This window comes from Cupressus sempervirens, chromosome 5 (assembly GCF_028749045.1).
Source record: "Cupressus sempervirens isolate cs-2001-9-10 chromosome 5, ASM2874904v1, whole genome shotgun sequence".
Taxonomy (NCBI): Eukaryota; Viridiplantae; Streptophyta; class Pinopsida; order Cupressales; family Cupressaceae; genus Cupressus; species Cupressus sempervirens.
In genome coordinates this window covers 540,230,419-540,248,133 of record NC_143122.1, presented here as the reverse complement: position 1 = coordinate 540,248,133, position 17,715 = coordinate 540,230,419, and the positions used below count along the sequence as shown (strand labels likewise).

Below are 17,715 nucleotides of genomic sequence, written 5' to 3'. Positions count from 1 at the left end.
AAAAGTTATTATAAGCCTACAAGCCGCATGTTTTAATTGGACTTTAAGTGAAAAAGGCATTTTTTGTTTTTTTTTGTTTTCATGTTTGCCACAGAGGTGTAGGGAAGAGCTCGGATGCCCTACAGATGTCACCCGAATGCCTTGCAGATGCCACCTAGATGCTATCCACAGGCATCTGGATGCATCCAAAAGCCTATAACAAGCTTCTGTTCGCATCCGGATGCTTGTGGTATCCACAGGATATCGCCTCGCCTCCCCGTCCCCGTCTGCCTCCGCATCTGCATCCACCCTCTACACATCCGAATCAGTATCTCAAATTATTTTTGAACCCTGCACAAGTTGGTCGAGCTAGACAAAATGGAGCAATAATCTTCATTTGAAGTTCAAACTAAAACTTGTCTTTTTAACTTTTGCAATTTCTAAGTTTGAGATTGCATTGCCTCCTTGCCATAACCTGTCTTGTATTTTGCTGCTTCAATTCTTCTTGCTGTTTCATGCCAATATTTCAAATAATCGTGAAGTGCAACTAAATTTTAACTCTTCAAAGCTATTCAAAATTACAAATTAAATGACTTTTACTCACGAACTTGATAGAAGTTCTCCAATTTGAAAATTGACACCCTGTCTATGAAAATGTCAAATTAAATTGCAGTTCACTGGTCATGGATCTAGAATTTTTTATATACATAACATCATTTTGTTTTTGTGTTAGAATAATGTACTTCATCTTAGAGCTTTCCTTTGCATAAACAATATCTAAAATAAAAATGTAACTTGTGTGCTAAGTTGCTGGTTTGGGTTCGGGGATGGGTTTGGGTACGAGAATCCGGTTCAGGATTTCAAGAATTTGTTTTCTTGCTATGATTCATATGGGTTTGTGTGTATATATACACATAAAAATATATATGTGCATTATATATACAAAAAATAAGAGATTTTGGAAAAAAATGAGAGAGCAAATGTGAAATGAAGTGTGTTTGGAGGCTCCATATTAGGGTCATTTTAGGGTGTGGATCAACAATAATAATATAAAAACAGTTTTAAGTGACTTTGGCCCCACATTTTCTTAGTTTGGCCCTTGGGTCCCTGAGAGTTTGCGCGGAATTCCCCTGGGTCTGTGATGGATCCAGGCAAGGTTCGTGTTTGACACCATCGATCTGTTCAGATCTGCACATCTGTGGATCCAGACAGACCCATTGGTATATTCTGCGGATCTAGATGGACCCAAAAGGTCAAACAGAGACCTTGCTTGGATCCATCACGGACTTATTCGTGAATCCAAACCCGGTTCGCACCTGGACACAATTCGAGGGTCCAGGGTGCGAATCTGGTAACTTAGCTTGTTTTGTTATTTATGACGATCATTGATCTATTATCTCTGTCTGGCACAGGAAGTCTATAAATTTAGAGCCTCGCTCATATGTTGTGTATCAGTGCACTTGCTTGGTTGGTTTTAGATGAGAACTAAATGACTGTTGGAATTTCTATAACTCACATGTATTTTTGGATGTGCCTTTTTGGCTAACTGTTGTTTTACTTGTGTATTTGATATTGTATTTGTGATGATCCTTGTCTTTGTCTGGCACAGGAAGTCTATAGTTTAGAGCCTCACTCGTAGGCTCTGTTATTCTTATTAATTTACTTGGTTGGTTGTACATGGGTACTAAATGGTTGTTGGAATTTTTATCACTCTCATATGTATCTTTGGATGTACCTATGTGGCTAGCTACTGCTGCTTAACTTGTGTATTTGCTATGTTATCTGTGATGATCTATTATCATTGTCTGGCACAGGAAGTCTATAATTTAGAGCCTTGAAGTCTTTGTTAATAGTGCAACTTTTTTGTTTGTTGTAGATGGGTACTAAATGACTTGTACTTTTTATCACTCTCACATTTATCTCTGTATGTGCCTGTGTGGCTAGCTGCTACTGCTTTACTAGTTATATTTGCCATGTGTATCCTTCATCCTTCATAAAGGAGTCTTTTACTGTCACAACCACTGTAATTTATCAATGCATGTTGACATGTCAGTTTGATTGGTATCCATAAAGTTTGTTTTTAAGATTGTTTCACTCTTTAATAATTGGTATTGAAATGTAATTCATAAATTCTGTTTCCAGCAGAATTAGCCGAGACATGTTAAATGATGGCTATTATGAAATAAATCAGCATCCTTCAGAATTGAAATTCAGCCGCTTATTCTAAATTCACTTTTTTGTTTAATGCTATGTTCACAGTAAAGCAAATGAGGAATTTTGGTTTGCATATACTTGTCCTGGACATGATTCAACAAGTGGAGTGAATATGTACAATGATCTTGCAACACTTCTTTTCTCTGTACCACACGAAGTCAGTTCTTGTGCACAACCATTTTGTAATTCCAAAGAATTTAGCTTTCTGTTCAAGTTCTCTACTTGCTGCATTAGCTTCTTCCTGATTGTTGGTCTTCATTGTGGCAGACAATCAAGCATCTACTTCAACTGGGGAATGATGTGGATCCTTACTTTACCATAAGGAGCTTGGGTATTTATAATGTATCATTCTTGGCAATCTTTATCTTAGCCTATGGAATAGCTACCCCTGGAGGCATTTTCATGCCATCGATGATGGTAAACTAAGATGAGAACTTCTTTCTGGTGTTCTTGACTTGCAATTGTCAGATTCAATGTGCAGAATCTTTTGGCAGTTAATGATTTTGCTACTTTTGGTCAGGTTGGAGCTTCTGTTGGAGCTCTTTTGGGTTGCTTGTTTCGCTTGATATTTCCAGGGTAAGATATGTGATATCTGAGTTATTTTGTAGAGCGAGAATAAGAATCTGTACCAAGTTGCTATTTTGTAATTTTCTGGATATTTAATTTACAAAAAAGTGAATAATGTTTTTTTTTTCTAAATTTCCTTGGCAGGGCCAACATTCAACCTGGACTTCATGCTTTGATAGGTGCAACTGCTCTTCTTGGAGGAGTTTTCCGGTCATCAATTTCTGTGGTATTATTTTTTTCTATAATGATTTTTTGAAGGATGCATTGTGCAATAATCTTAAACTGTCTAAGGTGTCAATCAGTAAAAAGTTGGTAATATGGATCCTTCACTTGTTTCATTTATATCCAGATAACTGAAATATAAAAAGGCTTTGCAATGGTAAAACCTCTGAGAAACCAAATAATTAGGAATTTCATGCAGAGCATGGTAGTATAAAAGTTGTGTATCACGAATGGGAATCTCATGCCTTACGTAGAAACACAAAAATGGCATCTGCGTCTGCTATGTTTGATTATAATGACCTTAGTCTCCTGTTAGCAGACATTTCTGTTTGCACTCTAGTGGCCAAAGTTATACATGCATGTGAAATGATTCCATGGAATTCAAATTTGTTGTCACTTGTTGACATATGCCAAACATGTTTGTGTGTTATCAACGTTATAGACAAACCTTACTGATGAATATGATTTCAGAACTTGAATCCTTGGCCCTATGTTTCTGAATGATAGGGTGCAAGAATTCATCTGTGGACTCTGGTTATATTCCTGACAGGAATGGACCTTTGTTCAGTATGAACAAAGAAATAATACATTAAGTATTTAGTGCATAAGAAATTATATACCACCTTGATGATTAACAGAAATGGGCATCAGCATTCCTAGTTTCATGAAAAAAAGGAATGGATACACAGTGCAATTTTTAACAGCAGTCATGTCAGACTGTAGCACTGTATTAAGCAACACAAGTGGAAAAGAGGTTTTGTGGGCTTCTGAAAAGAAAAGCTTATTATAGTGAACAAATCCAAAGATGTGCAGTTGTGAGGCAAATGATAAAAGTTACAAATTCTGTTGTTTTATAGATGATATCAGTGCCTGCTTTGGTTACTAACACATCGTTGGCGCAGTGGAATAACACATATAAAGTTCAGAATAGGTGAGACAATTAGGAAGATATTTTACCCATACTAGATTCTACTGAACGCCTTGGTAAAACCTGTTGCATTTGTATGATATGGTAAAGCAAAACAAGCTTGTACAAAACCTTGTCTTTTGCAGCTCTACTGTGAAATACATAAATTGTAACCACTGATAAACTCTCAACAATACAAACTAACAGATTGCGTTCCAATATAAGTTACTGTATTCTTTCTAACTTTTGAGTTTCCTTTTGTTTTTTCCCCACTTGTACTTTGGACAGTGATGAATGTCGTGCATGTCATCCTCAACTTATTCTTGGTTGCATGCGAAGCCCAAGAATGATCTTTTATCCATTTATTCTTGTTTTGACAGTTGGATCATGCATGTTTCAGTTTATCTTTAATTGGCATCTGTTATGTAAATAAATTTTTTTCTGAAGACTATTTACTTCATGCATGGGATAGTTGGGCATATGTTATGCTGATAGAATGCTATTATTTCTTAGTAATTTTTTGATGAAATTGTAATGTTCAATAGTTATTCCAGAAAAACAATGTTGTAGATCAATTGCAATGTGTAATGCACACAAGGAGATTGTTGCGGCTCTACACATAGTAATTACACACATTTCTATTATCTATACATGAAGTATACTGAAAGATGAACAAAGACAATTCTGTAAGCTTATCTGACTCATTTTTCAGCAGCCTCACCAATCCTTTATTTATTAAGGTCCACTTCAACATGTCATAATAAAAATCTATTCTAACCAAATTCAATTATTGTATAATTCTAAGATACTGATGCATCTAAGAAATGTCCAGGTGCGGGTTCTGATGCTTTTGGATGCGCCAGTGCTTTTGGGTGCTGCACTGGTGCTCTGTATTAACAGTCAAAAGCTTTTACCATCTGTCAGCTCCTGCCATTCACCAGCATATTATCGCAGTTTGTCTCTTCTCACCTTTTAAGAGCAATCTTCCTCCTTTTTCATTCACGGTTATCCTTTTAGTCGACCAGTTCGTATCTGATTTTATTCGCTGTTTTTAGTATATTAGACTTTTAACACGCAAAAAAAAACTTATTTATTCCATTGTTTTACTGACTCAGTATGGACATTTTTTTGTGCTACTTCGACAGGTAGCCCACACAACCCTTTTAAAACAATATCTTGCCAAAAACTCTATCATGATCCACTTTCAAACTTTTCATTCCCTTTCATGCTGTTCCTATTCTTTGTCAAAGACCGCCAATCCAATTTTGTTTTATTGAGCCAAGAGGCATTTTTTTTTCAGACACCGTGATCACTTGTATTTCCTATCGACACTAATCTTTTTCAGAGCACCTGTCACCACCGGTTACCTATGAACAAAATGCCATAAACAAAGACGGCATAAGAAATTTCACAAAATCAATTGCCATTTGCAGTTGCAACTTAAAATTGTAAACAATTTCCAAAACGTCAGTTTCAACAGGCCCTGTTATTTTGGAATGGTTTATATATATATATATATACACACACACATTTAAAATCCTAAAAATAAAAATCGTGCATCCGTGTATCAGAATTCGGCACCCGCATTAGCATCAGAAATAGAATTGGTAACTTAGGTGTAATTTAGTAATCCGTTTGACTTTGTATGTTAAAAGGAGTGGAACACAAGGCAGAAATATCGACAGAGAATCAGTGAAAATGCTCCGTGCATTAATGTTAAGGTCTACACTACATATAGGGTTTTCAGTATCGAGTGATTTTGGAATTGTCAACTACAATGAACATGTGGGTAGGCTCTAGAGGGTAACTTAAGGAATTATATGGCTGGTCATCTAGAAGGTTTGGGTCAAATGGTTGTATCTTGGTGAGCATTGCTATCACATCCCTTATAGAATACATGCATGACACCATTTTGGGCTTTGTATGGATATGATGCCACCTCTTTTGTAGACTTGGCTATTGTGGATATAAAAGCACCCTATGCTAGAGATTGGGTTTAGGAAAATTGGAACATTATGAAGGCTTTGAAAGAGAATATCTGATAAGCTTAGAACTGACAAAAGGTGTATGTGGATAGACACAGAACTGAGAGAATCTCTGAGGTTGGAGATACAGTATACTTACTGTTGCAGCCTTAGCGATAGTCCTCAGTTAAGAGGATTGATGCAGGAAATTGAAATCTTGATTTGATGGCCCCCAGAGGATTATACGAAGATTTGGAGAGATTGCTTATGAGTTGAAGAAGTCAGAGCACAGTAAGATTCACAATGTATTCCATGTCTCTTGCTTTAAAAGGACATTGAGACAGTGCATTACACCACCTCTTGGGTTACCACAGTTAAATGAGGGAAATTTGTCCTTTATTCCAGTAGCTGTTATCGATGTTAGGGAGAAGAAGCTCAGAAATAGGAGCATTTGGCTAGGTGGATGGATTTTCTTGCAAAAGAGCATCTGGAAAGTATAGTAGATTCTTTAGCTCCCAACTTTGCAATTTCTTGAGTACAAGCAATTTCGAGCAAGAACAATTTTAATGTTCCCTTCTGTCACTTAGGTGTTTGGAGGCACTTCGCTAGCTTGTTTGATTTTTGTAAGTTAATTCAAAGAATCAAAAAGGGAGTATTGTTCTTAATTAAGTTGCTTTAAGCTTAATTAATATATTAAAGTAGCAGGTCAAAAGTCTAAATAAAATATCCACTCTGGGCCAAAAAGGTTATTATTTTAATAAAGATGAATTGAAATTTATACCCCTTGCTTAATCAGAGAAACAAGGGTTTCATTTACAATTTCTGGCTTCGGGATTCTAGGTAGAAATTAATTGAAATTTGGTAGCAAAGAATTAAGTGGATAATGTGGTGTGTGCATGGTGATATTAAATAGAAGAAGTTAGTGTGATGTGTGCAGAAGAAAAACTAATTATATATAATTTGTGATTGAGTGGTACCCAATTGTGCAATATCCATAGTATCAAAAAGGGGCCATACCATATAGTTTCAGCCCGAGGGAGGTCAATGCATATAAGAAGGGTTATTAAACTCAGTAACATCCCACATAGCCTTCAATACTTCCAAAACAGAATAAGGAGGAACTCAAGGAGTCAATGCTAGCTATAAATAAGGGAGTTAAAGTTGATGAAGGGCTTAAAAGCCTGTTTAGCACCTCTGACAGCCCTTTTCCAGGCTTCCTAAATCCAAAATTGTAGAGAAGGTCACAACAATATTGAGGTTGTTATACCAAAACAAAGAATGTCATACCACATATGGTAAGTCGTACAGTCATGAAGAAAGGAAAAGACAATTGTTCACTGGAACATTGACTATTCAACATGCCAGATCAGCAGCTATTAGGTGTATACGCGTTAAGTTTTCATTCAATGATGATGTTGTATGTAATTTTCTAAAAATATTACTTAATAATTGTAGCATTAAGAATTTAAGAAAAGAATTACTAGTTGCATACATTGTGCAATAAACTAGTATAGTTTAAATGTTAACAATATTGAATTTGAGTTTTCATTGTTATGATGGTTATATATAATGTTTCCTTAAACCAAGTTGTAAAACTTGTAATGTCCCTTAGATAGACCAATTGCTAGCGAAGTTTGGCCTACTATTAGGGTTCTCATAGGCTAGCAGAATGGATAGGGGACCCCATCTAGAGGTTTGTGGAGCCACTTGGGGACTTTATAAGCCATTTTAGACAGTTCAAGATGGTCTCATATTTTTTAGGGATTGACTAGTAGTTGATTGAGATATTTTAGGAGACCTTAGGGATCACGTTGGAGACTTTGGTTGTGGTTTGTCTTTTTCAGGAGGGGACTATCCATTTGCGTGATACATGTAGTCATCATCTTTGGACTTGTGGTCTATTTACCGTACAAGGTAAATGGATTCTTATTGCATTAAGGTATTAGAATGTAACACAAAATAGGATACTTTATTCATATAAGTAGTATGCAAACAACGATTACAATGATAATGATGATTCAATAGTCCATTTGGATGATGTACATATACTTTACCAAAGGGGTGACTCAACTGTCACGTACCCTTTCGGATGCCAATTCTACTCGTCAGTTATAATACTTTTTACTGACATCATCCTCCCCCCCAAAAAGTAAAGTTGTCTCCGGATGACAAAATAGAGACAACTTTTACAACAAAACTCAAACTATAACCCAAACAACTAACTACATCAAGATTTAGAAACTAAGAAGAGGGATGCATCCTTGGTGTAGTAGACGTTCGTGCTCTAAGCTTGTCCAGCTCTGCTCATAGCTCACGCACTTGTCTAGTCCATACCTTCAAAAATGCTTTAGCCTCCATCTGAATCTCTAAGGCTGTTTGCATCATCTCAACAATCTCTCTAAGCTCCCTCTCCTTCTCCGCTGCCATGTGCTATAGCTGACTCTGCTGGGCCAAAAATGCTGTCCTCTCGGATTCCCAGGCTGCTCTCTCCAACTCCCTAGCTGCCTTCTCTGCAACTAGTTTCACCTTCATCGCTGTTACCCTGGTAGCTGACTCCTCCCAAGCTCTCTCTGCCACTGCCTGGTCTTCCTGGCTCCTCCAAAGGGCATAATAAGCATCCTTGTATATTTGGACTATCTCCTGAGTCAGAGCCTCTATGTGGCTCTCCCCAACTAGCTCTCTCGTGTTGGCTTAATCCTCGTGCATCTCTAAAGTCTTGACTCTAAGCCACCCGCACTCCTTAAAGCAGACTGAAAAGGTAGCTGGGCACCCTGCTGTCATGAGGCATATGACGTGCTCCAGCTCCTTTACCGCTGAATCCAAGGCCTACATTTGTGCAAAGGCCACTGCTCGCGAGCCCAAGTCGCCATTTCAGCAATAAATGCCTCCACACCCTCGCCATCGATGCATTTGGAAACCACTATAGGCTGCTCGGTGCCCATAGCCGTCTTCACTACCTCTACTATCCGTGTTCCCGTGCTCAAAAATTTCTACCTCTTGTCGCATCCTTTTCTATCCAACGGCCTTCTGCCCTTCGGGAGTATCAAGATGCCTCCACTACATGATCGGTGGTTCCCCTAGTTTTGTCGGACCTGGCTTGATCTCTAACCTATTGTTGGGTATCATCTGTGCGGTAGCATCGAGAAATAGGCCGATGGCATAGTGTTGCATGTAAATTTTTTTGTGTTGTAGCAACAAAAACTCCTCCATGCGCTCAGCCAATAAGGATGCCCAATCGTACACCATGTCATTCATGATACTGCTGATTATGGTCACCTACAGAAATGAAATGTCCAATGCCCTACTTGAACCGGTGAGTCTACTCTCACTAAGTCCATCAGATAGCGCCAATGTCAGATAGCGCGAATGTCCTTCCAGCACATCAGATTTCTTTAATCCCCTTCCCTTTGATGAATCCATTAATGCTTTGCTTGTTGCCTCTGATTGTTTCCCGCATACTAATTCCACTAGCTGGTTCTCGGTTTTTTGGTTGAGTTTCTTTGGCTTATTATTGATTTTCCTTCCTCCCTACGCATGACTTGGTATGTCAAATACTCTAGTGAAGTTTGTGGCTCTAAAAGATATCACCAAATTCTGTGCGAGATAAGAAAATGAGCATGTTCGTGAGAATCTGTTGTAGGTTTCTAGCATGGTGTGAAGAAACCCCTTGAAGTCGCGAATGTAGAATACTAGCATCCAGAGCGCCCATTCCACCTTGTGCCCTTCGTATGATGTCCTTTGCAAAGTGATCATTTGGAGCCTCTTGCTACCATTTTCTACACTCCAGTCCGTTCAAACCCTTGAATGCCACATTCTGATGTGTGAGATGTGTTGTTGCAGCCAGCTGTGCCCTTGCTTTCTTTTTGCCTGCATTGCCTGCAATACGTACACCCGATGGTAAAGACTAGACATTCTTGTTCATTGTGCTGCTTGATGAATCCTCTTCTAGTTTCTTCTGCCATGCTCTCTTTCCAGCTGAATGCATACTGTGTAGTATTCTAAAACAATTTTTTTAATCAACAAGTGACTAAAATGCTCTCTTTCCAGCTGAATGCATACTGTGTAATATTCTAAAACAATTTTTTTAATCAACAAGTGACTGAATAGCTGAGATATGATTTTTTTCAAACAGTTCACAAACCTTCTGAGACAATCTTAATACCATTGTACACAGAGTTTACTGATTTTGAGCATAAAAGGAATTCCAAGCTATCTTGATGTATTTCATAACCGTTTATAAAGAACTCAATTTCTCACATTTGAATTAGCCATACTAGTAGAGTTCACTGTTTATTGAAGCAAGATTATGAAATCTAATAGTAGTAAACCCAACTCAAACATATTCATTCTAAGTCTATGAACTTGGCATCATTAAATGAGTCCTTCATGACCAAACATAAATAAAATCCATACAAGTGCTAGGAACAACAGTTAGCAATTTTAATCACCCACATAACAATATGTTAATACAATATGGTGGTGGAAACAGACCCGTGTAGTTGCAGAAGTGTCTCTGGGTGCCCACGTTGACTCACAGGTTCGGTTTGTTACGGGGGCCGACTCCCATCCACATGCCGATAGTGTTGAGTCCAATCACACCGTAGGAAAAAGGAAGTTGTAGCTGGCTCGAGTGTGGAAGTTGTTGCCGTCTAAAATTTTGACTGTCGGCGATTATTGCCAGGTTACTGTTCCAACCCGAACTGGTATCACTTCGCCTGACCACCCTCCATTCACGCTGACTGCACCTCCGACTAGGATTGTCGGCCGTGGCTAAACTCTTTGCTTTTCCTTGTGGATATTACGCGTCCCACTGCCAACGTATATTCCTGCGTGTGATGCTAGGTCGAAATTACTTCCCTAGACTTTGCCAATATAATGGGACCTTCAGACTACGATAGTTCACAATCTTTCAAAACATAGTTCCTAAATTTCTCTGCCATATTCCCATTCACCTGTCCAGAAATTTGGCCCTTTTTCCTTTACCGTAGACCAACACCATTCACTTCATAAATAAACAAGTACTTACTCCGAATTGCCAATTTCTGCCCTCTACCAATGCAATACTGAAAGAAAGAAGATTGGGGTGACGTCCAACTCCCTTAGAATCGCCAAACTTGAGGGGTTTTGTCGTCACAGTCCCAAAACCAGTCACATTAAAGCAACCAAAATCTGATGTGTATAGATTTCATAGACTCTTTGGTGTGTGTTTTCTAATCCCAATACAAGCTCTTATTTATAACCTCGAAGTGAGGGAAAACACAAGGAGAAAGGAATGTGGGATTAAAACTTCATTTTCGTCCTGTAGTCACTTAAATCCACTTTATAAAGTAAATAGCTTTATAACATAAAAATGACATAATTCCACACACTTTACTAAAGTTCTGAAGTGAATAAAATTAAACTTCCATTGTGACTGGTAGGCATCCTGTTAGATAACATCGTTAATCTATCCGGATGTGGAGATAGATTAAACTGGTACCCAAAATACTAGTGTTGAGAGGGGGACATGACAGTCCTCCCTTCTCGGGATCGCTTGCTCTCAAGCAATTTCAGTGCTAGATGCTGTAGTATAGACTCACCTTGCCAAGTGGCGTCTTCATATGGTAAGTCTTTCCATCGGACTAAATATTCCCTGACGGTTTTGTTACGCAACCTCCTCTCTCGGGTTTCAATCACTTTCTCTGGCACCAAAATAAGCTTACCCACTTCATCTAGCGGGGGAAAACTCTCTGAGGGTACAATCTGCTGGCCCACAGCTTTCTTGAGGCATGAAACATGAAAAACGTTGTGGATTCGGCTGTCACCCGGAAAATCCAGCTCATAAGCGACCTCTCCTAGCCTCCTGGTGATATAATAAGGTCCATAAAATCTGGGCTTAAGTTTCTCTGACCCACTTTTCTTCAAGGAACTCTATGTATATGGCTGTAGATGAAGAAAACCTCTATCACCCACCTCAAAACTCCGCTCACTGCAATGCCGATCAGCGTATAACTTCTGCTGATTTTGTGCCTGCTAAATATTATCCCTGAGAGTTTGAAGGATATCCTATTGGTCCATAATCCAATCTTTGGCCAGTGGTGCTCTGCTGTCCTGTAATGCCAAATCAATAAAAGAAAGGGGCTCATAACCATAAAAGGCACGGAAAGGAGTCATCTGAATGGACATATGGTAGGTGGTGTTGTAACAATATTCCCCCAAATACAACCACTTAACTCACATTCTTTGCTGCCCTGCAATGTAGTTCCTCAAGTACCCTTCCACCCACTTATTCACTATTTCGGTCTGACCATCCGTCTGTGGGTAATGGCTAGTGCTAGGAGTCAACTTTGTACTTGTCAATCTAAAAATCTCTTGCCAAAAGGTACTGAGAAATCTACTATCCCTGTCACTCACAATAGTCTTGGGTAATCCATGGAGCTGGAAAACCTCTCAAAAAAATAGCTCAGCTACTTGAGAGGTTGACCAATCTGTGGCAATCGCAAAAAAGTGCGCATACTTAGTCAATCTGTCTACCACTACAAAGATGCAATCCCTGCCTTGGACCCTCGGCAACCCAGTAACAAAATCCATGGAGATACTCTCCCACCTCTGGGCTGGAATAGGGAGAGGCTGAAGTAAACCTGCAGGAAAGCCTTGTTCAGACTTGTTTTGTTGACAAGTCTGACAGTCTCTAACATGCTGCAATACATCATCCTTAAGCCCCTTCCAAGAGAATCTCTCCCTGATCTACCTGTAGGTTTTAAAAAACCCTGGATGCCCTGCTGATGGTGCATTGTGTACGGTGCACATAATATCCCCCTTTAGTTTAGATTCTGGTACTAGGTAGATTCTATTTTTGTAATATATAGCATCATTCATTACCTTGTACCGCTCGTCTTGAAGTATACCATCCATAAGTTGACAAGCATGAGCATTTTTGGAATACTCCACTAATAGCTGGGACCTCCAATATGCTGAAATCTCAGAAATGGCATAAAATGCTAGCACTGGGGGTCGTCGATAAAGAGCATCAGAAACTATATTATTTTTCCCTTTGACATACTCAATGTCAAAATCGTAAGCTTGTATCTTGCCAACCCATTTCTGTTGCCTTTCGTTCAACTCTTGCTCTAGGAAGTAGCGCAAGCTGTTATAATCGGTCTTTATTGTAAGTTTACTTCCCACCAAGTACTACCTAAATTTGGCTAAAGCATGCATTATAGCCAGCATCTCCTTATCATAGGTGGAATATAGCATCTCGCTGCCCCTAAGTTTTCTGCTCTCAAAAGCAATGGGATGACAGTCCTTCATCAATACTGCCACTATTCCACTTCTTGAAGCATCACACTCTAAAATGAAGGGCTTAGAAAAATTAGGAAGTGCTAACACTGGACATGTACTCATCACCTGTTTCAGTTTGTCAAATGCTGCCTCAGAATCCTCTGTCCAACTAAATGCCCCTTTTCGTGTCAAATCAATAAGGGGTGCTGCTACCTGGAAAAAGCCCTTAGCGAACTGCCGATAATAGGAACAAAGACTAAGAAAACCCTGCAACTCAGATACATCTCTCGGTGGTGGCCAATCCAGAATTGCCTGTATCTTCTTCTAATGCACCTTAACCCCCTCGGCACCAATCACATGCCCCAAATAGAGAATCTCAGTTAGCCCAATTTGCACTTAGACTCTTTTGCAAATAAGAAATGTTCCTCCATGAGACTAAGGACCTCATCGAAATGCTGTAGATGTTCTTCCCAAGTCCTGCTAAAGATTAAAATGTCATCAAAGAAAACCAATACACTCTTCCTTAGCTGTTTCTTGAAAATATGGTTCATGCATGACTAGAAAGTGGCGGGTGCATTAGTGAGCCCAAATGGCATCACCAAAAACTCGTAGTGTCCGTAGTGGCATCTGAAAGTTGTCTTATGCATGTCCTCCTCATGGACTCGAATCTAGTGGTATCCTGATTGAAGGTCTATCTTCGAGAAATAAATTGCCTCGTGAAGCTCATCCTGTAACTCATCAATGCGGGGAATCAGATACCTATTTTTAATGGTTTTCTTGTTTAGTGTGTGGTAGTCTATACACATCCGAAGGGTGCCGTCCTTCTTCTTAACCAATACCACTAAAGAGGCAAAGGGGCTAGAGCTAGGTTTGATATGCCCCATATCTAAAAGCTCCTTGATCGTCTTCTCTATCTCTACCGTGTAGTGCCTGGGGTGACGATAAGGGGTAGTAATGATGGGTTTGGCTCCCTCCTCAAGCTCAATAATATGCTCAAACCCTCTATCTGGTGGGATTCCTGGAGGGATATCCTCAAACACTCCTGTGCTTGTCTATAACTGTTTGAATGTCATAATGATATTGCTGCCCTATATCCTATGTCTCCTTTGAGGAGATGAAATGTTGACAGTAAAAAGTGTATCAGGATGCATTCTGTCAGTATTAGGATGTATGTCATCGGTATCGGCCGACAGGGTGTGTATTGGGATGTATGTTGTCGGTATCGGGAAGGTTCTACGTCAGTATCGGGAAGATTCTAACTATGTAGCCAACGGGCACCTTCTCGAAGGTGTCCGTCGGCTACATGGTTCTACGTCGGTATCGGGAAGGTTCTTTTACTATGTAGCCGACATGTTGTACGTAGCTGATGGACACCTTCCCCGAAGGTGTCCATCGGCTACGTACAACATGTCGGCTACATAGTAACCCGAAGGTGTCCATCGGCTACGTACAACATGTCGGCTACATAGTAAGAACCTTCTCGATACAGACGTAGAACCTTCTCGATATCGACGACATACATCTCGATACACACTCTGTCGGCCGATACCGATGACATACATCCTAAGACTGACGGAATGCATCCTGATACACTTTTTACTGTCGACATGGAACACTATGTAGCCCACTCTATATCATCATGTCTCAAAATGGCTTCCATCCTGTGAGTTGTAATTAATCTGAGTCCACTATCTGGTATGGCTTTTAGGACCACTAACTGATCACCCTGTGCGAATTCCAGCTGCATAGTTTCGTGATCAAAAGTGTACCTGCGAAGGGTCCTTAACAAGTGTCTACCCAGAATGGCATCCAAACTATCCAAATCAACAACGTAGAAATTAGTCTCCAAAACATAATCGTCAAATTGTATCTGAAGACCCGCTACCTTCTCTGTACACCTCAACACTTCATCGCCTGCAACCTTCACCTCAAACTCAGGAATGTCAACTGTTTGCAAACCTCTCCTAGATACCATTCGTGTACTAATGAAATTATTTGAAGCTCCTATATCCAAAAGGCATACAATGCGCTGCCCTTTAACCACGCCCCTCACTCTAAAAGGATGACATGCTAGATCACTAGAAAGAGTGGCTATAACTGGAGGTTGTTTCGTGAAGGTTTTCTTCTTCTTATCTTTAAGGGGCTGCTCGTCAACTTCTTCCTCCTCGCTGTTCTCAACCTCTTCACCTTCCTGTTGCTCCCCTTCATCCTCAAAGAGAACCTCAACATAATGTATCTTGCCTTTCCCAAGGCATCTGTGATTGGGGGTCCAAGGCTCCCTGCAAGTAAAGCACAATTTCTTCCTCGTGAGTTCATTCCGTGTTTCAAAATCCAACTTGGGAGGAGTGATATTGTTTACCGTACAGGTAAAGTAAATGAACGCATACAGAAAGTAACAGCAGAACAGTAGCATAATATTCGCAATATTAAGTGAATGATGATTTACAATGATCCCGGACGGGATATAAATACTACTGCCGAACCTTCCCGAAGGAGTCCGTCGGCCACAATTATCCTATCCGTTACAAACTATTTACCGCCGGACCGTCGGCTACGGAATACCGAAACACCGCCGGACCGTCGGCTACAGAAACACCGCCGGACCGTCGGCTACAGGAACACCGCCGGACCGTCGGCTACAAGAACACTGTCGGACCGTCGGCTATAGAATGCAAAATACCGCCGGAACCATCCAGTCGGCTAACACCATCCCCCCCAAAAAGAAAAGTCGTCTCCTGACGACTGACAAAATATCTGAGACAAATTAACAAACAAAATACATTAACAAAGTGACTACAACAAGAGAAATCTGCTTCTATCACATCACTTCCACATTCATCCCGTTACATCTGTAGCCTCTGCTAACACAATACTGTCTCCTCAAGCTGACCTTGATAGCCACCTGTGCTGCTTTCTCTGTTTTCAATTCCTCGGTACCCTAAGCCAAGTGTCGCTGCACTGCCTCCAACCGGATGATCAGCTCCTCCCGAGCTCTCTACGCCTCCACCAAGACAGCTTCACAGCCAACACCTGCTCCCACTGCCTCTGGTACATAGAAAGTCCATGCCTGCAGCAACTTCAACTCTTCTCAACTAGTCAGACTCCCACGACTGATATCCGCCACGACTGGGGGTCCAGGGGGCAACGCCCCCGGCGGGGTCGAGGGGCAGCGCCCTCGCGGGGTCCTGGGGCACGGAACACACCATTTCTGTTATTATCTGCCAATTCTGCACTCTTTCTGGCAACTACGGATGTGTCCCCTTCCCTTTGGCATCATCTATCACTCATTCTGAACAACTTGATTTTGTCGTCGTTTTTTTTTTTTTTTTAAAGTACTGAACCTCTGACTCTGCATCACCCGCGGCCTTCCTGTTGTCCCTGCGGCCTTTATTTTCTCCTACCCGCGGCCTTTTTTTCTTCTCGCGACCCATTCTTCTCCTACCCGCGGCCTTCTGCTGGTCAAATTCTTCACCAAATTCTTCAACATGCCCACCCAAACTGTCTTGCTACTGCCGTGGAAGTTTTCTGTCTGCAGATCTGCGGGGTTTTAAGTCCGCGGGGCCTCCCTTCCCGCGGGACTCTTAGTCCGCGGGGCTTTTTTTTTTTTTCAATTTTTTTAAAATTTTTTTTTTTATGTATTTTTTTTTTTTTTTTTTTTTAAATTTAATTTAATTTAATTTTTTTGAGAATACATTACTCAACAACAGTACCTCTGAGTGACGTCATCGCCAGGGAATGCTGTACTGACGACACGGAAGGATTCACCGCCGGGGAGTACTTCCTTACACGATATGGTTTCAACTTAGATCCGTTAACTGGCTGAGTTATCTTTTGTCCGTCCAAGGTTGCTAATTTCATTGTCCCCGTGTCGCCAATTTCTCGGATTTGATATGGTCCAATCCATCGCACTTTGAATTTGCCCGGCTTGATTTCGTTACGGCCATCATACTTCAGTACTAATTGTCCTGTCTGGAATCTGTTATGTCTCAGATGCTTGTCATGCCAGAGTTTGCGTCTATTCTGTGCTACTTCTGTTGCCCACTGTGCCTGCAGTCGTCGCACAACTGGATTATTTCCTTGCTGTCGGTGCCCTTCCACTAATTTTATGCTGCAGTGTGACCTTTTCTCTCCGCGCGGTCTATTCACCATGTACCGGACAGTGGAATCTTTCGTTTTTTTGTGTTGAGACTATATGTTCTTCCCCTCAGCTTCAACCATGGCAACTTTTCCTTCTTCCACTTCCCTGCATTCCTCCGGACATTCATTTTCCTCCTTTTTCTCATCTTCGTCGACCCTTAGCATATTGCAACTCGGAAAGAGTTCGTAGTCTTCTATTTGCCAGTGGTAAAGGCCATTAACCGAGTCCAGGTCGTCGTCATTCGATCCTCCGTTAAGTCTCAATACTCCTCCTTCATCCGGTTCCATTCTCCTCTGTCCTTCGTCATCACTTTCGCCTTCACTGTCAGAATCTGACAATGCTGCCTCCTCACCGACCATTTGCGTATGCAGGTCAATTATGAATCTTTTGCCTCCGCGCTCCATTGATAGGGTATTGCGTTTCCAATCATGTTGTACTTTTGCTTGCACCAACCAATCCCGTCC

At 40.6% G+C, this 17,715-nt stretch overlaps 1 protein-coding gene across 2 annotated transcripts in view; it reads left to right on the top strand.

Annotated features, from left to right (window-relative positions):
• LOC149557076 (uncharacterized) overlaps positions 1 to 17,715 on the top strand; it is a 191,691-nt gene that overhangs the window by 155,536 nt on the left and 18,440 nt on the right. For both annotated transcript variants that reach the window (XM_089831758.1, XM_089831759.1), the window contains exons 14-17: positions 2,239 to 2,350; positions 2,461 to 2,610; positions 2,714 to 2,769; positions 2,905 to 2,986. In XM_089831758.1, the coding sequence (XP_089687884.1) occupies positions 2,239 to 2,350; positions 2,461 to 2,610; positions 2,714 to 2,769; positions 2,905 to 2,986 (400 nt within the window). The remainder of the gene's footprint in view (positions 1 to 2,238; positions 2,351 to 2,460; positions 2,611 to 2,713; positions 2,770 to 2,904; positions 2,987 to 17,715) is intronic.